Consider the following 23051-nt stretch of genomic DNA (forward strand, 5'->3'; position numbering starts at 1 on the left):
TGCTGATATGCAAAATTTTTATAGTAGCATATTTCTGATTTGTAAATTTTTGATGCTTTCGCGCTGTGCCTTAGTGCTAAAAATTTATATACGAAAATTTCGAGTTGCACTTGTGTATATGCATTTTTGTTGTTGCTTTGTAGTTTTTTCTCCATTTCGGGTGCTAAAAGTTTTGCATTGTGCCACAGCGCTTATTATTGCTTTGAGCGCTGCTGCCACGGCAACATTGTTGCTCTTGAATATTTGTTGTTGTGTTTTCCTATTTTTCTTTTAATAGTGCGATGATATTTTTGTTGGTGTTTTGTTAATGTTGGAATAGGCGAAGAAAAAAGCGATTGGATATTAAGTAAAGCGTTTTCTGGCGGAGATAATGACGATAGCAGAGCCACTACGGAGAAATATTAGGTGAGCGTTTGAAAAAACTCTCCAGGAAACTAAAAATGAAATCTTTGGTTTGAGATTAAAATTTTAGCTGTGGTTTTTAGAAACACTTTTTTGACCAACTCAGACATTGAAGTTGGTAAGTTGTCGTATCTTCTTAATAATATATATAGGTTAACAGAAAAAATTATATTAAGATATAAGTAACTATTTTCAAAAAAAGTTCTTAAAATCACTCGACTTATTTGTAATAAAAAATTAACGAAGTTTCTATTCACTTTTCTAAAATAAATATTGTTAGATATGCTAAAAATGTTAATTCTAATACTTTGGTGAAGCATTTTTCATGAAAAATCCCTAAGATAGTAGTTTTACTTACTAACCAATCAAGCATGAACAGCTGCCTTGACGATCGATTCGAGCATTTCAAAATTTCTACGAAAGCCAATAAATGTCGAAAAATAAGTTTTCATCTTAAAAAATACCTCTCTCAAATATATCTCGATCGATCATACAAAAACCAATAGAAATTTTAGCCACAATAAAAGATATTACAGAGTGATAGGACACAGGAAAATTTTGACTATGAAACAAAATACTACAATCTATTCTATCTAATACACAAAAGGTCAGAAAAAATCACATGACTTTTTCATTACAAAAAATCCTACGCAAAAAAATCCTCACAAAAATAGTGTCAACAGCGAGTCACGCGTCTGCTTCGGAGAAGTGATTTTTCAAAAATATCTTAAACTGCTGTGAGACCACACCATGTGGCTTTGGTCAGAATTGAAATAAAAATAATATAAGTAGTTAAAGTATATCTAGCTAAATATTGGGTCCTATAACTATGAATCTTCCGAGATATGTGTTCCTTGTACAACCTCACGCTCTCTGTTCTCTTTAGTCACTACTCTTTATAGTAACTTGCTTTAAAAATCGCCATCTTTAACTCGAAAAACTGCTAAAATATTTTTCGTATTTCCCACGGGGTCTCTACTTGTTCTTCGCTATTTACTATCTCCGACACTTGAGACAATTTCCGCTGATTTCTCAAGTACTGTTTTGCCATGTAATTTGATGATTTTAGTGCTGCTCACACTCGTTTCAATAAAATACTCACAGACACAGACAGACACAAACACAATCATATTTGTAAATGCACACTTAAACTTTTGTGTGTTAACGTAATGTGCTTTGAGTAAAACTTTTCGCATAAGCGTAAAAATGCGATTGAATTGATTTTTGTTTCGCTGTGGCGTTCGCGTTTCCAGCGTTTTCGCCAACTCACTCGTATCCCTTTTCCGCGCACAAGTGCTTATGAAGCAACAATAATAGTGATGGCAGGACAACACTCGCATATTGTTTGATATTTTTATGCCTTTCTATATGTACGTGCGACTATACGCTTGGCTATGTGGCCAGACCTGCAAGCTATTTCGGCAATTTGCTTGTGTTATTGCCAGCGTGTCGTAAAATAGTTAGCCGCGAGCTCTGTGGCATGTCTGTCGCTTTCGTCCAACGTCTCAAGAGACCTCGTGTTTATGATAGCCTTTCGTGTCTTAATTTCTGATATCGCCAGTGTTGTACGCACAGAGTTTAGTTTTTATGATTTTGCACATCAACTTGCAAGATTGTGGGAATCACTTATGCTTTTTCGAAGTTTTTGTTGTTATTGCAGTTATAGTTGTGTTCTGTTGTCAACTTTAATTTTTCGCAATGCTGTAGTTTTATTTTATGCCATTTTTGTACAAGTCTGTTGGCAGTAGTGTTGGATATGGTGAAAGCGTTTGCAGGTTGGTTAATCTAAAGCAGCGAACAAACGAAACGAGTTCGAAACGTTGCCTTAACACGCGTTTCGAGAGAGGATTTTAGATACAACTGAGTAATCTATTGAGCAGAGTGCATTTAATATTTTATATATATTTCCTTTCTTCACTCATAAAAAGCAAATACAGTATGCGTACCCGGTTAATGACATCTTGCCACCATTTTGGTTGTCATCGTCACAGCCATTTACAAGCTTCGGTTGTGTCGCATCGCAACTCGTCACAGGGTTGTCAATTAATGTCGGCCGGTTTGTCATCACCCTCAGCATACCATTCTACTCATACTCATCATCAACGCCTCTAGTTGTAGCACAAAACACGCTGCGCTGCCTTGTCAGCGGCTGCAGGCGACATCAGACAGCGACGACGTTGACAGCAACAGCAAAAATCATGAGCGCCGAAGCCGAAGTTATAGTCCAAGTCAAGCCGCTCCACAGCCTTCAGTTGCCCTTCTACGCATCATTTTTAACACTCTGCGGTTTATCCACGAGCTGTTGTCGCCGTTTATGTCTCGTCGTTTTAGTTCGCTTCAGTTTAGCATAACGAAATCATTAATAATATCCCGGCGCAATTTCTCTTTCTTGTATACGATAATAGCTAGGCTATTTCTCGTTTAAAGCTTTCACTTGTTTCGACACGTTTTTAAGTCGCTCGCATTTTTGCAATTTTTCAACACTTGAAAGTGGGTCGCACGCATGGCTTTAAATTCGGTCGTTGATGTTATTTTTTATTGTTGCTTTATCACTAGTGGCGATATTGGTTAGCATATTTCTTTTGTTGCTGTCGAGAGCTGACAAGAAAAATTAATTTCCTTTCAAGAAAAAATTATAGATTTTGTGTAAATGGTCATGGTGTTCGTCTCATCGTAAACAGATTAGGAATGGCTGTCGTTAATTTGTGTTCTTGGGTCTTTCGTAACTCAGTCAACGCTTGTGCAAAAACTGCAGCCGCTCGAACTTCCCAAGCGACATCGCTTCGTTGAATGGACTCTTAAGTTTTCAGAAGATCACCGTTTTCGAAAATTTTGTTCAGCGATGGGTCTTATTTCTGGCTCAATGGGTATGTGAACAAGCAAAATTAGCGCATTTGGAAAAAAAGCAACCAAATCGAACATTGGAGATCTGCTATTTCATCTAGAATAAAGAACGGTTTCGTGTGGTTTCATCATCGTCATTCTAATTGATTGCTAATAGTTCGAAAAATATGCGTTAATTGAAAACAAGTAATAACTAACGGTAGTGGGGAGTATTGACAATAGAAAATATAAATATGAAATGGTAATAAAAACTCATAGTCAAATGAATTTACTCAAATACAACAAAAAATTACTTGGAATTTAAAAAAATTTTGTAATATATTTTAATTGATGCTTTATTGGTTCAAATATTTGAAATGCAGTTGTTAAATATAAATAATGCATACAAATTTGATGTACGGAATTGAAAAGAAAAGTTCACCAACTAAAATAATATTGCGTAATATTTCCAAAATGAATAAACAAATGCTTTTGTGTGGGAACAAAGCTGCGGAAATGAAACGCCGGAAACGGTTGAACACACCTATTTGTAATTTTGCGGCAAAATAAATAAATATATCGCCACAAAACAAATAAATCTTGTAAATATATAAATGTATGCAAGTATATAATATATATATAGAGAAATACATATATAAGCACATATACATATGTAGATATATACATCAATATCAGCATTTGTGGCGTGACGCACGTGTATTTCCGTTATGACAAAGCAATAAATTTGAACCTCGCATAACTCAAATGCCGCTTATATGTATTTAATTAAACAACAATAGCAAGAAAAACATCCAACGCAGCAGTTTGCACTCCAATGATTTTAATCGTTAAACAAAAAGTAAAAAATACTATAAAAACTGCCATTCAATTAATTTCGTGCAACATAAAAATGTAACTCATAAACAATACGCCGTAGGGTCCTGGCCATTCATTGACCGATTACGCAACACGCGCTATGGCCGATGCGCCAGCCACCGGTGTCAGCATAAATAAAGTCATTGACATCGCGTTAACCTAAACAAGCGCGGCGCTGCCACACCGTTGACCTGCGACCGTCATCTTCCGTTAATTGGGCGGTGGACGTAGACGAAATTTCTTGTCTTCCTTTTATTTACTTAGTATTTTTGCTTTGCTGTTTTCACATTTTCTTTTTTTTACGAGTGAAAATCTCAGTGACAAATTTGCATCTGAAGTGCTCGTAAATTGCTAACCTTGTTAATGACGAAAAGGTCTACTAAAGGGCGATAATTTTTGACATGAAGTTTCATAATTTAAAAGCTAATGGAGGAGAATCTGCTACTTATTAGGAACGTTTAAAAGTTGTGTTTGAAACAAACCTTTCAACCGATTTAAAAGGTTATCTTTCAATGAGTAAGTTGCACATAAACTTGCATTTTAATTTAGACTAAAAAAGATTCGATAACAGAATTCTCTATTATTATTATTATGTGTCCTGATTAGGAAATTTATTTTTAAAATTTTCCATCATGTACAGCGATTCTGAAATTTAAGTAAAGTTGAGGTGGTGGTTTGGCTCTTCCATGACTTCCACACAAGAAAATTACATATTTTGTGTAAATGGTCATAGTGTTCGTCTGATCGTTAACAGGAAAGATTTTCTAGGAATGATAATATTTCTAATTGTCGTTTCCGTCATTTTTAATATGTCATGGTCTGTAATTTTTTTTATTGTATTCAATAATGTTTACAATTTCATTAAGGATAGATATACGCAAGAACAACGTTTACTCCAATTGTACCTTTCCGTGCGCTTTTTTATGGTCGTAATAATCGTCCACCTGTGCTCGCTATTCGTCGAATTGTTGTAAATTCTGAGCGTATGTTTTCTTTATATTTCTCTATTAACCGCTCGAAGTAATGAAAATATTACTGATGTTCAGGCAAATGTTGCTGAAGACCGTGATTTTTCATTTCCAAGACATTTTTAAGCGTTGAGACTTTGAGAAAAGATTTGGGCTTGCATCTATATAAAATTGTTCTCACTCAAAAATTGAAGCCATTCGACCACCGTCAACGTCGTGATTTTACTGGTTTTACCTTGGAAGAACTTGTAAACGTTAACCGTTTTATTTACGAAAATCACCATCTTTGATGGGGCACAAATTATTTATGAACAATCATTACAATCATTACAGTCTGACAAATAAGAGCGTGGTGGTGTTAATTTATAAAAAAAAAAATATTTTATGAAACTTTCACATTTATATATACATATGTTGTACATATTACAAACAATAACGCAATTTGGTCAATAATATGTTCTGTCATCACCGGCGTCGATAATTGCCTGGCATCTCCGAGGCATGCTTTCTACTAATTCGACGGCGTATTCTAGTGGCAAGGATCTCCAGATCCGACGAATTTCGTAAGACAACTGCTTCAAAGTGTACATATGTGCGTCTTTCACGAAGCTTCTGTTTAATATATGCCCACACATTTTCAATAGAGTTTGCATCGGGCGACTGCGACGGTCAATCCAATATAACGATGCCAGATTGAGTTTTCCACTGAGTACAGAGCTTGCTGCGGAGTTTAGGATCGTTGTCCTCCTGCAGAATCCAACCTTCATTTTTTCTGATGAACCATCGTTTGGCAGATAGCAATAAAGCCTTATTGTAGATTTTTATAATTTTCTCTGCATTTAGGTTGTCAGTAAAGAGGTACAAAGTACCGAATCACTACTTTGAGAAGCAGCCCCAAAGATGAATCTTTATTCTATGTTCCATGGAACCACGTTCTGGTAAATCATCGGCATTTTTAGCCACTATACTTCTATATCGCTGTATCCACTTCTGTACAAATGCCTTCGACTTTTTTATATATTTAGCAGCCGCTGATTGCGACATTTTGGGACCTTTCGGGTGAATGCAAAGGAACGGAGCTTCATGCGCTACGCGTACTTAGCACACATGGCGTTTAACGTGATTCTCTTTCAAAAGATCAACGACAATTGAACCTTTGTTTACAAAGCATCAAGGACAAAGCTGCCCTCTATCGGCTCGCGAAGGAATTAGAGCGAAATCTTTCATTAACTGGCGGTAAAGTCGACCACGCTCTTACTTGAGAGTTTCACCTTAATTGACAGTTTGATGTGGTTTTTGGTCTGGTGGAATCATCGATCAGTACTTATTTAGTAATGAAGCTGGTCACACCGTTACTGGCAGTGGAGAGCGGTATAGAACGATGATAACTCGTCCGTTGAGTGCTTATATGAACGCTCAGTACATTTAATGCATAACTTTAAATGATGAAAACTTTAAAGGAAATGCTTTGATGTAAAAAATCATTAAGACCGTTTTTAAGGTCGAAAATTATGTATGACGAATCAAAGCTGCAGGTTTAATGGCTTAATGCAAAATGTCAAAAAGCCCAACATCAATGTAAAGCCACAGAGCATTTTTAATCCTAGCAGCCATTCTTTAAAAAAGAAGAAACGACTGTTGTTCACTCGGCTATAACCGCGTAAGCTGTGTCTTCTCCAGTAAAAAAGGAGAAGAAGGCGTTCTTAAATTATCTCCCTTTCACGTTTTATGTCCTCATTTTTGACCTTGACAATCGCCTAGCTTCCGCTGTCAATATTCCCACATTAAAACGTTGTTTATGGCACAATCGTGAGTCAATCAGCCTCTCGAGAGAAGTCATTGCCCAATGGCCAATAAATTTTGTGTTTGTCAAACGGCTACTAAATGGTAGCCACAAGAAAGAGTGAGGAATGAGATATTAGAGAAGTGTTTGCAGACCGAAAATGGTCACAATTTCGTTTGCAACATGCATAATGCACATAGTTGCAGGCAGTGTTGAATGAGTTTAAGATAATAATTAAAACATAATATAAAAGTTATCTTTACTTGGAAGAAGATATATATATATATTTGTATGTATATGTCAGTATACATATGTATATATAATATAACTCTTAATTCATTAAAATCAATTTGAAATTTATTAGTGCCACCACTTATGGCATACATTGCACTGTGTAGGCAGTCGAAAGTGTAGCCTCGTTATTGGGCGCTCACTAATCGCCACTGTAAAGCATTTTATATTCATTTTGATGCCATCGAAATGCAAATAAATTTCATTATTCCCTAAACAAATGGAGCGACACTCACACGCACACACATACAACTCCACACATTTACACTTTATAAACCATTTCATTGCATGGCATTTCATTTCGAGTCAAATAATGTCATTGAACATTTGTCATACGCCACATTTTAGCTAACAAAGTTTTTAGCTCGTCAATGGCGAAACCTCGCGCAACCTAAAAGAAACGCTGCGAGTTGGTGGCGACTGCAGCAGCGTCGCAAAGGTGCCGTGACTTCGCCGCTGGTTGGCACTTAATGTCAAAGTCATCATCATTAGCTGCACCGTAGTGCCGGCAGTCGTGTTGCCACAGTGGCAAATATGGCAAATGAGGCACGTTGTCTGTCGCTGTGACTGGGTTTTATCGCCGCCCACGTAAGCACTCGTATTTATGACCAACTTGCCACACACACACACACATACACACCCACCCGAGCAGTATTTTATTAGCGCTTTCGCCATGAACCATCATCAATACGCCATCATTATTGCATGCTATTTTTGCCAGCGCTGACGATTTTCACACACTTCGAAGTGAAATTTTAAAAATGTGTGCGTGCCTGTGTGTGTTGGTTATCGCCGCTATCAAGGGAACTTTTTGCGCTCGCCCACCAAAGTAACTGCGGCAGGAGTGTATGGGTATTGGTGGTAGTACACATGCATGTGTGTATGTGTGTAAATGCACGACACCCTCACTGTATTCGTCTGCAACCAATGTAAATGTCATTGAATAATAATTTTTTATAATTTCTGTACATTATCGACTTTGCATGTGGCACATTAGCGTCGGTGCTGGCGTTATTAAATGTGCCACAGTGTCTGGCATGCTTATTCATGTGCCGTTACACACATTATACATACACACATATACACATAAAATATGTGTTACAAACACAAGCATTATTTTGTTGCATAAATGTGCATTCTGTTGTTAAAATAAATCGATTTTGTTAGCAACTGCATGATATTTTCGGGTTTTAGTGGCAAATGAATGTAATTTGATAAATTATGCAAGCTCACAAACGAGCTGAATGATTGATAATGGCATTCCAAAAGGCGATACGAATACTAATAACTGTATTGGAATATATTTGCGATCTGGAAGCTATTACATTATAGATTATTATAAATTATCTTTATGCAAAATACGACACAGTGTGAAATAGCTGTATTTTAATCATTGGCTGCTTTCAATTCTTCAACTGGTAGAGAGTAGTGAATCGAACTAACCGTTCAAATGAACTGCGAATGTAAAAGCTATTATTTTTCACTTTATCGGTAATAATTCAAAAACTATATTTTCTTCTCTTTAGTGTTTGCTGGTTACTATCTATAATCATACATAGCTTTTTATCTTTTCCCAAGCTAACAATTATCTACAAACTATTATTTTATTTTTATGTTTTTCTTCCAACTGTTAATCGTTTTGAGCCGGACTCACAAGAAAAAGTGAAACAACATTTTCACTTATTTCAAAACAAATTAGTATTATCGCTTTTAAAATATATATATAAATGATCAGTATGTTGAGCTGAGTCGATTTCGCAATGTCCGTCCGTCCGTCTGTATATGTACGAAGGGTATTTAGCTTCGGTGCAACCGAAGTTAACGTTTTTTCTTGTTTAATTTTTTTTTTGGTCATTTTGGAGCGCCATTCGCTAGATTATTGGATAGTTTCGACGTCTTGTTCATAAACATAAGTTCTCGTCAACAGCAATAATGCGTTTTATGAACTTATTGTCCTTTGATTCGTCATCAAGCACTCTGCTCGACGTCGGTTTTGCAAAAAGTGTACGTCTTTTAGTACAAGTCTAAAGTTTACGCGCTTTGTAACCTTAAACTTTATCGATGTTATCGCCATTAACAGAGGGAGATGGACGACTCACATGCGGCAAGTTTTCGATGACTTTGCAACTTTCACCTCAGTTAGTCTAGTTTCTAGCCCTATTGGTCACCATGCTGTAAGCCTGGGAATCTTACCAGAGTCCATCTGCAAAAAGTGTATGCAAAAAACCACTCAACACTTCCATCTTGACTGTTCCGCGTTTGGATAGTCAGGGCATAAACACTTGGATGCGCCTTCCTTCCGACTTCACATCGAACTGGAATGGGGTTTAAACGCGTATGCAAATTTGTATTGGATACTAAGCATTTTGCTAATTTGTAAGTTCGAACACAGGAGTTCTTCATTTCTGTGGCTTCACAAAGTACTACATGTAGCAATCCACGTGCAATCTCTTTAGATCAGCGATTTTCCCTAACCTAACTTTGCGACTTTCACTGAATACTTGATTCCATACAAAGACTTTGGTGAAAAAATTTTTCAACAACTACTTTTCCGTGATTCCGCTAGAAATAAAAAATATCAAGCAAGCTCGTTGTTGAATTTTAGGAACAGGTTTAAAGTAGCAATCTAACGAGTTCCCAGAGATATAGTCACAAGTTCTAATTCTCGACAATACTTTTTCCAACTCTGTACATGCCATACTTGTTATTCAAAAACTTTGACCATCAGCAATGCTTGTAGTAATACTGCATATTATCTTCCAATCTATTTCCAATACTCATTTTCAATGGTTATAGGTATTTTCAAGAAAAACGGTAATTATAGGGACTGTACTAACTAACTCTTATAAAGCCTGAAATCGAAGCAACAATTTTCTATCGCAAGTTCACTGTAAGAAGTATTTGGTATAAGAGCTCAACTTTGTAACTTAGTACCTTGTTATTTATCGTGGTGTGTGATGAAATTTCGATTGACTTAACGAGGTGGTTGATATTATCAGAAAATGACTGATGTCAAAAAAACTCTAATCTTTATGTTTGAAACAGGAAGAGGCAAGTTATCTCTGAATTCGAGTCATATATCACAACTCGGCATGGTGTACCGTTACTATGACATAGGTTATCTGGAGTCAGATTACAAAAAATTTGTACTAGAAAGAATACTTCTACTTACCAAATGAAAATACAAACCTTAGTGAGACAATTTTGACGATTTATAATCAAAAACCTGTCACCAACTAAATGAATTATAAACTAAAAAACTGTTATAATAATTAGAAAGGTGATTTAGCGAAGACTGTCTTAAATGCTTAAAAGATGTTGATCTTGGGCCTAGTTTTATGTTTATTAAAAATTAGAGCCAATTGTCCAAATTAGTATGATAAGATCTTTTAAAAAATATTTATAGATATTGGTCTGCCTTGCATGGTACTTAGAATCATACTATATACATATAAACCATACATACAAGTATGTATGTATGACTGCGTTGCCTCTATATCTATCCATCTAAAATTTTTTGCAAAACACCTGCTGTTCAGCGCAATTAAGCTCACATTACGGATTTTCCGGTGAATATTCCTAACTCTGCGGAAATCTCAAATCTCTTACACGTCCCGATGCGTAGGGCCGATAATGCGCCACGGTCTGCAATCAAATCAAGTGTGCAAAGGTTAGTGTGTGAGCAACGGCAGGAAATGTTGCAGGTAATGATGCACTACCATAATCAAATGGTGCACAGGATTATTTCGGCTTTTTGTATGCCCATCGTATATTATCTACCTTTTTGCGGGAAATTAACAAAAAGTGGAAGCCAAATTACCGCTTGCTGCAGTAAAATTGTTTGGAATACAGGCATGACTACAAAGCAAACAGTAAAATAGAGAAATCTGTTTTTCTCAATCCAGTTTAATAAGGAAGTTTTTCGAAAACTTTGAATAAGAAATTAAATAAAGTTTTCTGTTTGGTCATATTCGGATATGAAGATGATTACAAGGATTCCGAAGTTTTTTGGAGCATTGAAAACAGTTTTCAAGAAATGTAACTGATTTTTTATAATTGTTTGTCATAAGGTGAAAGTTCCCTTTACGATGAAAAAAAATTAGACGGATGCCATATCTTACTATCTGTCCGTCAGTCTATAGTATTTATACCTTACTATATTTTCTTTTTCTAAATTACTCTAACTCGCTTTAAAAAAACCTACGTAGTTTGCGCTTCCTGTAGAGAAGAGCGCAGATGTCAAAGGAATAAACACTTTGTGGAAAAGTTTTCTCATCAGCCCATAGCGTTTAGTTATTGTCCGTCTATTTATGATAGTTGTTGTGATATTTTTTCGAAATAAACTGCGATTCACACGCAAAGTCTTCCATAAAGTGGATGGGCACTGCTCTGAATGTTACGCACGATGGCGGATGCAAACTTTAGGGTGTTCTTCGTTGTTCTGCTCCAAAACAACAAAACATTGTCACATTGAAAACCACGCGACTAAGAAAACACATACAACTTACTATTTGTCAGGCATGTAGAGTATCCAGCAAGGTTAAGTGTTGTCTCTCTCCTTCCAAGTCGGCAATTGATGGGACTCAAATTTTATCAGCTCTAGAGGACTTCCTTTCCAATTTAAGCCTTAACCATCAACTCTACTGATTTATTAAAATACCTGATTATTTTCTATCTCAGCTACTAAATGTCTCTTAGTGTAGAGTATTAGAAGCCGTGGAGTATGTCTCTTCGCATCAGGCTGAAAGCTGGCCATTTGCATAGATAATGACACAGCGTCTCATCATCCTCTGTAAATGCCCTGAATTCTGCCGAATTCATTTTTCCCATTTTCTGAAGATGGGATCTAACGGGTAGATGCCCTGTTATGACCCCAAGAATGTTTCTGAACTCAGTTTTGCCTAAAAATGGGAGCTTTTTGGTCTTTCCAAAATTAACAATATGCCAAAGTAACTTTGTGGTATGCCTCAATTGTTCCTCTATCTTCCATTGCTTCAAATAACTTTTGGAGCTGAATGGCCTAGAACAGCTTAAGGGGATTGTTCCAGCTGCTCTCGCGCGGGCCACCCTGTCTGTCTTTACATTTCCTTCTATTCTTATATGACCAGGCAACCAGATGATATTTACTGTGTTTCCTTTGATTGTATTAGCACCACGAAATACACAAACTACTACAAAACCAAGCCCACTCCTGTTCCAGATTCGAAGTGCTTTGAAAGTTTAGTTTTTTATCAAGGATAACATCGAAAAATTTGACCGAACTCGAGACTGAAATGATTCTGCCCCTTAATGAAGAGAGATTGAATTGCACAGTTTTCGTCCTTTTTGTGAAGAAATAGATTTCAGTTTTCCCGGATAGACAGTTAGTCCCTGGTCCTCCATCCAGCCGGCGGAGTACGCAAAAACATTTTCTACGCTCCGGGATATGCGATTAAGATCCATCCTGAACAGAGAACAACGAGATCTTTCGCATAGCAGACAATCTTGAAACTCTCTTCTCTTCAGAGAAGAAAAAGTAATAATTTGTTAATGGAGGAGACCCACAGCCAGGGGATAGGATGCTGCCCTGCAGAATGCCAAAAGTGATTTGGTGCGGAACTTTTATTATTTAGTTTTTCATACTTTAGTAAAATCAGCTTCTTATATAACTCTTCTGAATTTCTAAAACCTGGCATTGAACTATTTCTTCATTTATTTTAAAATAGCTAATTCTTCACTTCATCTTTTCTAAGCTCGCTACGCTTCCACGCTGCTCTCTTGTCAACTAATTGGGATGTAAAGAAAACAACGAGCAAGGTCATACCGCAAACCTGCCAATCACTTTGAAACATAGGTTTAGTTTGTTCGATTCACTACTCTCTAAAGCTTCGTAAATCGAAGACAGCTGTTATGCAATACCCATACAAAAAAATTTCATTAATTTATTATTAAATAGTGAACGAGCTGAATGAACATTCCATTGACCATCAAATTATCGACTGGGCCTTGTGCGGCATAACGGACAACATGCAAGCAATGCATCAAACATGATTGCCGTTTAGTTGGCAACTCAAACTACAATTTATACACCATACTTCCTCTGGCCGCATGCCGCATGCCGCATGCCACATGCCACATGCCACTTATGCAGGAAGATACATCAAAAATGTGCATAAATATATCCTGAAATAATTCCATGGCTGTGTGTCCTTGTGTGTGCCTGTGTACACATGTGCTAATGTCGTATTTACACAACTACTTTTGCGGTTCGCCGCGTACCAGCGCACACCTTGCCGCGCTCGCTCACAGAAGTTGGCCACAATCCAAAAAAATGATGGTTGCGAAGCACTAAATCAGTGGCGCCCCATCTATTTATTTATGTGTGCCTGTATGTCGGCATGGATATTCAAGCGCTATAATAGTTATGGAGCATGTTTTTCATGTACTTATACACACATACAAGTATATACATATATATGTATATTTTTGTGTGGGTGCGCGCTTTCGATGTGAAGTGGCCATCCTGCCCGCGTGCAACATTTTTACTTCAATGCACTTCACTTCAATTCAGTCAAGAGCAAAATGTAAACATTCCCACTTCGAATCGTATTTATATGCTTATACATATATGTATGTACATTAGTATCTGTAAGTTTATGTTGTCCTGTTACATTTTATATGTATGGTATATCTTCCATATATAGAATTCTATATATATGTACATATAAGTTGCCACACAATGCTTTGCTGTCAGCGTTTGTGTAGGCAAATAGTTATTTGTACTTTGTATGTACATATGTAGAGTCATAAATTCCGTTATGACAAAACAAGTGTGCACATCTGTTATTTCAACTTGTTATGCGACTGTGCCACATATAACCGTATGCAGGTGCTTATGCGCTCATTCGTACAAGCACTCGCATGTTTTCATGTGCAATTATGCTAGTTACGATTACCTGTTGTTTATTCAGCTGTTAGTTGAAAACAAAACGGTTTTACTATACGAATTAGTAGATTTTCCTACGGAAACTACTCAATACTGACAAATGCATAAGAAAGTACCAGTTACTCCAGTGTAATTTTGCTTATTTACCCTAAAGTATATATAAAGTCACTGCAATTTAAAAGAAGAAAAAGCATGAACTTCGGTTACGCCGAAGCTAGAAAACCCTTCACAAATAGGGGGTGAACCATTTAGAGGTTCTTTAAAGAAAAAATGAGGAAACTTAAATTTAAATGGGAAATGTTTATTATCATTCGAAAGAACATTCTTTGGCATACATATTTTTCCGAAAATTATCTCTTTCAAATGTTTATGTAATGTATGTAAATGTAAATGTTTACACATCCCCACAAAGTTCTACCGTGTGATATGACACGATCTTTACCGGGCCAAAAGCCCCATCGCTGAACAAAATAAGGCTCGAAAAAGTCGCATCTGCTTGGAACTTTTGAACAGCCTATTGAGTGAAGCGATGTCGCTTGGAAGAGCGACTTCAGTTCTTGTAAATGTACTTTGTACGCTTTCAATTTAAGATCTCAACGTAAAATGTGCCGAGTCTTTCCATACGTCAGTCCGAGTTTCTGCGAACAGAGCCGAATCGACTCTCCACGGTCTTTGTGTACACTCCAATACGTAGTGCTAGGTCTTACGATGGGTGATATTGTGATGCTATTGAATAAATTAGGTAGCAATAGAGCTACTTCTCAGCCTACTTTAGAAAAATAACTAACTACTCTTATGGTAGGACGGCAATACAAGCATTCCGCTCAATGTTTAGGAATACCTAGTCTCGCTATTAACGGCACCGAGTTACTTTATGGTAAGAGAGGCGGCTGGCCAAAGCGGAAATCACCGGAAACTGCAAAGCTGAAGAGATAGAAAATAATGAGAGCTTAGCATCACTGTCAATAGATTGGTAATAGGTTAAAGTACAGCCCTCTATGTGCATTATACTACTGTATAACGGTGCTTCACGGGAACTTTGCCAGCGCTGGGTTACCATCAGGGTTTCTTTGGCTGAAACTGAATCGCAAGAGGTCTAAGGATTTCATCGCCATCAGTAAGGCCAGTCTTTCATTAGCTGTAAGGATTCCTACTCCACATAGAAAAATCGAAAAACTTCTTATTTAATTTCTTCGCCTTTGCTTATACTATAAGCTCTTGGTTATTGAATTATGTTATTTTTCGTGACGATGTATACAAGCTTTCTAAAAATGTTAACACAAATCTTTACTTGCTGTCAAAGCGGAGTCCTACTCGACCACAACCAGGAACTTCAACGATTTAAATGGGTTGTGAACTAGAGATAATAATGTAAAGATCTACACTAACCTAAATTAAAAGTAAATAAATCAGTACCTTTGGAGACCTATATCTGAAAGGTGATTCACCATATTTCACCTCACCACACACAAACTTGTTCCGTCACCAATTTATTGATTAAAATGATTTACAGTTTTTAGCCTACTACGAACACCTAACCCAAAGTTTAAAATTCACCACATTTCAAGTCAAAACATATTTACCAGTTTCAAAATTCGTTATATCATATTTAGCATGATTACTATTTTAGGCCTACTTTGTGGGGTTATATGGGTTTAAGGGTTTCAAAAAAAATTTTATTAACTTCTAAAATACCTCTGAAATATTGTCCTCAATTTTCAAGTTGATTAGAGTAACTGTTTCGGAGGTATAGTCTTGAGAACTTGTGCGCTCGAGGCTGGTTAGGCTAAGCGCCGTCTTTAAACGCGTTTTTTCTCGATCATATGGTTTTGGCGTTCGCTCAATCGGAGCATAATGGTGTATGTTCTAGCAAGACATTTCATTTTATATAAGAAAAAAATTGTTGAAAAAGCTTATCTTTATCCGAGAAAAACTATGTAACTCCTTAAGCAATTGCCCACCTATAGGCATATCTAAAACCCACCATACTTCAACTCAATACATATTTATTCACCAAGTGCTTTACTTAATTCATTTCATGATTTAGTATGATGATACTGAATTGTAATTAATTAAATTTTCTCTCGAATAATAGGATATATTCAAACTTTTGTACATATATACATATATACATACACATGTATGTATACCCACAAAGAAATTTAATAAATAGTATCCTAACAAGAAACCTATAAATAATCTACATTCGACTGGTAAAAATAAGTATTTTATACAAATGTTATACTCGCAATAATAATAATTCAATTTCCTCATTTCAACACGTATCAACGCGAATTATAATATGATTAAAATATGAAGAATGAATGAGTTATGCCTCATATAATTATACTTACACATATTGAAGCATAGGTAAAATATAATTTTCAAATTACGATCGACAAAATAAAAGTCATGCCCTTGTATAACAGCAGCGTCATAATTACCTCGCAAAGTAACACATACAAAAAAATATATATCTATATTAATGAATGTTAACAAACCGAACACGTGACACGACAAAAGGTGTGATTACTTTGCCACACACTTCTTTTATCTGCCATCTCAATTGCAATCAATCAAAACCACGGATATGTAACTTAACCACAAATTCCTTTTGCCACTAGCGAAACGAGTAGACCGACTAGTGCACCAACACACGGTTCTCAGCTCACATTCCCTCACCCTACCGGCCACACACACGAAGTCCTGACACATGCCACTTGACGCTTGCCACTTACCGCATTTAGAACGTCATGCTTGCCGCTTTATGTGAGCTGCTACAAAGTTTCAGCTAAATGAGTGAGTATATGTATGTATATATGTGTGTGCTTGTATTGCTTGACGGCTTGCATGATTTTCGAATTCCAGTACAATTTCCTTGTAATACGAAACATTGTCATTTGTCGCTGTTGTCGGTCAACGGTAAAGACTGCAATGTCACAAATTTCCAACACACCCGCAAGCCTACACAACCCTGTATATGTAGGTATATGCGATTCTTTCGTTCGAACGCTCGCCACTTATGGGCAACAAAAACTTTCAACGCTTCAGTTTGTCTTCACTCTTCACTGCTTGACATAACTGTAAATGTACACATAAGTTCGTATATGTGTGTGTGTATGTTCACTTCGTCGTCATGTCTCATATGGTTGCTGTCCAAGTGTTGCCGCTCGTCATTACAAACCGGGAAGTAGCATATCTGATATCTTGCCACTTAACTGGCAACTATCACCGCTAGTCATGCAACACAACTGCACAATTGCACATGTTTTGCACACAAGTGCACAACCAACAACAACAACACCGCCAACAATCACTGGGTATTGCAGACAGGTACAAACACAACCACAAACATTGACCTAACCACCAGCGCAGCCCACACATCCTCCCGGCAGCGTGTGCTTTGCCATCAAGTGTGCCTCTTGTCTCGCCGCTGGCGATTCGTTTGGCTCGTTGTCGCCAACTTTGGCGACTTGGCGTTGCCATTAACTATGTTTTGATAATGTCAACCGAAATTGCACGTTTCGTATGTCACTTTTGGCCACTTTGAAGTGTTTGCACTTGAATTGCAGTTGCCGTTGCTACCTTCCGGATTTTGCTCTCGCGAATAAAAAGAAGAGAGACAAACAAACGAATAAAATGAGTGAAGTCGTTGCATTAAACGCGTGTGGGGTTTCGAGTTTTAGTAAATCTTTAATCTTATCATAAATTTTATATGTTATACAAGAAAGAAAAATAGAAATATTTTAAATTTAATTTCTTAATTTTGTTCTTCCTTTCAGAGCAATTTCATATTTTCGTTGGTGATTTAAGTGCAGAAATTGAAACACAACAGTTGAAAGATGCTTTTACGCCCTTTGGAGAAATATCGTAAGTCTACTATAAGTAATAAATATTGTTAAATAAAATTGTTAAGTGTGATATTTAAAGCACATAGAAGTTTTTAAGATAAATTTATAAAAAAAAAGTATTTGAAAAAAACTTCATAAATTTTCTAAAATGTATTTCAGGACTAATGACTGTAATAAATATCTGCTATAATAGATATATTTTATGTATTTTTATCAAATAAATCGTAAGTTTTCATGCTGTGCTCGTCAGAGTGCACTCTATTGGCCGCTTTCTTATAACAAAAATTTTTAGGTTTGACGAATTTCAAGAAGAAGTCAAATAAGCCAAATTCCAACACTTTGTAATATTTTTATGTTCCACAAATTCTAAAATTAGATATTTAAAAAAAGATATTATTTTTTCAGAAATTGGAACTTTTATGATGCTGCTGGTTTTAGGGCAAAGCCTGAATATAAATAAATATTTATAAGTTTCCATTCTACTTTTAGTTATCTAGAAATATAACTTTCTATATATAGCATTACATCTAAAAAGAAAATATTTCAGTTCTTTTGCGAGATTAAGACTAAATGGTTATCTTCTATCATGAAACCAACAGCCGCATATTTTTATTTAGATCAAGCTAACATTATGATATATAAAAGATGATATGGAAAGAATATTTCTTATATCCGGGATCAATTATTTTGGGTTCATATTTATAGTACACCGGCGTTTTTTTTATTTAAACAAAAGAACTCCGCGAGATTAGGGAACATGATTGAATCAGGATATTCTACTTCATCGTTGCACATATGATTTTTTGAATTTAACGTGGTCACAATGGATCCATCTTTCATCACTAGTCACAATTCGATGCCAAAACTATTTCCGCTTTAGCGTTTAAATAGCATTTTTGACATGCAAAATTGTGTTTTAATTTCTTTTGACTTCAAACCTTTTTGAACGCTTAGCACGGTTGTCGTTTTCCAAACCAAAATTATCATTTTGAAATCGTGCAGAACAGTGTTGCCACGTTCGCTCAATTGGAGCATATTAACGATAAATTTTCTCCACAAGAAAACGATTTTCGGCTGATGTTTTCTTTATATTAAGGGGTTACATGGGATTACGTGTTTAAAAAAACCTATTTAATTATTATCTTATTAAATTCTACAACACCTCTAGAACATTGTCCTAAGTTTTCAAGTTATTCCGAGTAAAAGTTTCGGAGATACAGCTTTCAGAACTTATGCGCTCAAAGCTGATTAGACTAAGTGCGCCGTCTTTAAACGCGTTTTCCTCGAAACTGTGTTTTTGAAGCCTGTTGGCAAGATTTTTCGGGAACTACTCAACCGATCTTCATGAAATTTCACACAAGTCTGTGAGATGCAATTCGTAAAGACTTGGATGAAGTATTTTTTTTTTCGATTACAATTATTTGAATAAAAAAGTCAAGAACTTTTCACTGACATTTTCATTTCTATGTAAAACTGTCTGCCAAAATTCAAATTTTCCATATTTTTCCTTCGTCTAAGTTCGAAGTTAAGATTTTAACTAAAAAACAAATTTTTCACTTTAGATTATCTTGTAAGGAGTTATCCTGCCAAGACAGGCACTACTCTTTTCGAGGGGTCTCCGGAAAATGCATCGCAAAGCAGAGTTTAGAGTATTTTTTTCCAACAATTACAGATTTTTTTGTTAATAGTGTGTCTTTGTAACAATTAAAAATTCTAAGAAAATATTTAGTTTTTTATATGGAAAAAAATTGTTATACAAAGTCTGCTTTTAACCGAGGAAACCCATGTAATTCTTAAAGTAATGAAGAAAAAACTTCAGAAAAAATATTGCTCAGTCACAAACTTCGACATATTTGGGTAGAAATATTGTTGTTTCGCTACATATAAATGACGTTTAATGGCTCTAATAGGATTAATGGAATAATATCCAAATTTCGCCATCTCTTACGAGTATATATATTTATTTATTTAACATTATTCTACAAATATTTACTTCAGTGTTGTTGTTGTAGTGGCAGAAAAAATTCCTGCAATAAATTTGAGGCATGGTGCCGAGTTGACAGTCCTTGGACGGATAAAAATCTGGTGCTGCTCCGGTTACTTAGACCCGACTGTGGTGGAAACGTATTTTTCATATTTACTTTACTCACTAGCATCGGTTCAAATACATATACCTATATATGTTTTCGAAAGTACCGGGAGTAATTGATAATAATTACAATTTTTAATAGTTTGAGTCATGTGAAGAGAAGGCATTGTGGCATAAAGTTCGAAATTTTCTAAGACCACCTGCTCTTATATAAATTGTATACCTTTAATCGCTTGCGAATTACAAACATATTTCGTGTTGTGCGAATGAAATAAGAGTGAAACTCCTAAAATTAGGCAAACAAATCTTTTAGGGCGGAAAATAGTGAGTTCGTTTTATAAGCAGCATTCAATAATGTTTGAATAAATAACCCATGAAGGACAACGAATATATCGTCCTTCTAATGTATAGTACATGTATAAACGAGGGTGCAGGTTCGAAAGAAGCTGCTCAACGTATTCTCCAAGCCCTTTAAATAATTTATTGCAGCACAAAGAACACCCAGGCTGTCTATCGAATTTGGAAAGCAGAAAAAAATAAAAAAAGAACAAAAATAAAAAAGAAATAATAACAACAAATAAACATTTTGCTAAACACGATTTGCTTATACAAATAAGACAAGCCTGCGCCTGAATAACTTTTAATTATGTGCTCTAATTAACAGCAGCAAACAACGAATGGCAAAAAAAAATGTAGGCGAATAGCAAATAGTGCAAAGGAAATTTAATAAAATAAACGAAAAAGCAAAACCAACATAAAAAAGCCGAGGCATGGCGGAGTATTGCAGCTGCTACCAGTTGCCATCAAAGAGCATTTTGCGCCATTTGCTAAGCACAACTGGCATACTAAATGCGTGTGTATGTATGTGTGTATATACATATGTATTTTTATGTATATAGGTATGTGCGTATAGATATGTATGTTTGTATGTATATAGGGAGAACTTAGCGGTGAAATATGCGGCGAGCATTGGCGGATTGCAAACAGCGCCAACTGCTGGCATGAATGAAAAAGTCAAATTCCATACAAATACAAATACAAATGCATTACATTTTAACTGTGCTAAGTTCTTCTCTAGCTCAAGTATGCTCTTTTTTCTGCATTTTGCTTTTATTTGCTGCTACTTTCCCCGTTTGCATGCTTAATTTATGAATAATTGACGCGCTGATGGTAAGCCGCAGCGAAGCCGCCCTCCCACTCGCCTAAACCGAGCGCTCCCAAGTAGATTAACAGTCGCTGCGAGCCAACGAATTGGGTCCCTGAGTAATCAAACGAGCATACACAACTGATGAATTCTCTCTCCGTTTGGGTGTGTGTCTGTGTGTATGTGTGTGGGTGACGAGAGGAAGGTACGCGAGCAGTGGGTGAATTCGGCACTTAAGTCGCCAAAGGCGCATCAAATCCATCAAAACAAACGAAACAAATTTCCACTCAACGCAACATAAATAAAAATAATATATAAATGTATCTAACTACAGGCACTTAATTAGCACAGCGGACCGCCATGCGGAGCGACCCAAAAGCCGACTGAGCACTCCCTATAGAGGGTTTTCTAACTGTGGGCTCTCACCCACCCACGAACATCGCCTAAGCCACGAGGCAACCAACCAACTGGCATGGCAGACACACAAAACAAATTAATAATTTAATTTTCGACTTTTGCCATAACCAACAACAGAACAGCAACAACAAGCACAAAAACAACTACAACACAATACGGCTGCGTGCGGTAATAAAGCAAAAGTCGAGCAAAAGTGGCATAAAAGTTGCGTGAAATAATGAAACGGTAGTGAAGTGGCTTCCGCAGTGGCGCGGAGGGGGGATTAGTATGCGGCGCGTGGGGCGCGGTTGTTGAAAAAGGTCAGCATTTGAATGCCGGGCGCTTAAGCTAGAATCAACAGCAGAACGCTTAAAGCAAACAAATTTGCAAACAACAACAACAACGAGACCAGCAAGACATAGCACTAAAGCGTTAACAACAGTTATAACAACATGGATAAGGCAAGCACTTGAGCGCGCGCACTACATACTTACAGTATTTAAGGGAATTAAATGAGGTGACGGGGCGTATGAGTAACGCACACGCATTAAAATCCCTCCAAAAAAAGTGTTTTTGAAAACATCAACAAGCGTTAAGTTAACCCAACTCAAACCAGCTGTTCCGCGCTTATGCACAAATTAACCGTTGGCTGCTGTTGAAATCCATCAAAAAACTGTTGGCTGTCAGTCGGATAGACAAGCAGACAGCCGGTGCTGAAGTGTAGTTAAGCTTTTTGCGCAAAAAGCCGCTGGCTCTGTTGTTGCTATGTAAATAAACTATAGTTTTTCAGCTAGTTTCATGCCATTTGCAATTTTTTCTCGGTTACGTGCCTCATCAGTGAGTTAACTTTTAATTTTCTGCCGTGCGGAATCCTTATTTCGTTGTTGTTGTAACTTCTTGTTGGGTCGGGACTAAATTTTTTATCTTACCAATATTACAACCTCTTTTTTGGGTTTTGCAAAGTTGTTGCCTTTCACAATTTTTTATATAAAAAAGTAATTAAGGATATGTGTGGGCTGTTAAACAATTATTGAGTTTGCATCAAGCGGGAAGTTATATATGTATATAAAGCAAATTAGGATTTATGTTTGTGTTGTATTTTAGGTTGCATTGCTGACAAAGGTTTTTATGACATACCATATTACTACCAAAACTCTATTATGAAAACGTTGTTGAAATCCAATTAAACCAAGAGATCAACATCCTTCGAGACCTAAAGAGACGGTTTATGCATTCAGAACACACCGATTTTCGAAAAAAAATTATAGTATGTACATATATCCCATATTGAACGGTCGTTATCATACGTACTGTTCGGTATAATCTAGAAAAATGAAAATCACTGTACTATTTATACAAGTGCTTCCTCTTTTCTGTCTTATCTTCAATTTTAAGTCAAGACCTCATAATTAAGCAAATATGATATCATTATCGTCTTATTAAGGTAACTCTAAAAATTTGGAAAATTGGGCATGCCTCTAACAAGTCTAGTGTATATACCTC

The 23051-nt window shown here is 36.3% G+C and overlaps 1 protein-coding gene across 10 annotated transcripts in view; it reads left to right on the forward strand.

Annotated features, from left to right (window-relative positions):
- The window catches only part of LOC105233143 (cytotoxic granule associated RNA binding protein TIA1), a 291566-nt gene that overhangs the window by 127082 nt on the left and 141433 nt on the right, over positions 1–23051 (forward strand). For all 10 annotated transcript variants that reach the window (XM_049448258.1, XM_049448248.1, XM_049448253.1 and 7 more), the window contains exon 3: positions 17851–17938. In XM_049448258.1, the coding sequence (XP_049304215.1) occupies positions 17851–17938 (88 nt within the window). The remainder of the gene's footprint in view (positions 1–17850; positions 17939–23051) is intronic.

This window comes from Bactrocera dorsalis, chromosome 2 (genome assembly GCF_023373825.1).
Source record: "Bactrocera dorsalis isolate Fly_Bdor chromosome 2, ASM2337382v1, whole genome shotgun sequence".
Lineage (NCBI taxonomy): Eukaryota > Metazoa > Arthropoda > Insecta > Diptera > Tephritidae > Bactrocera > Bactrocera dorsalis.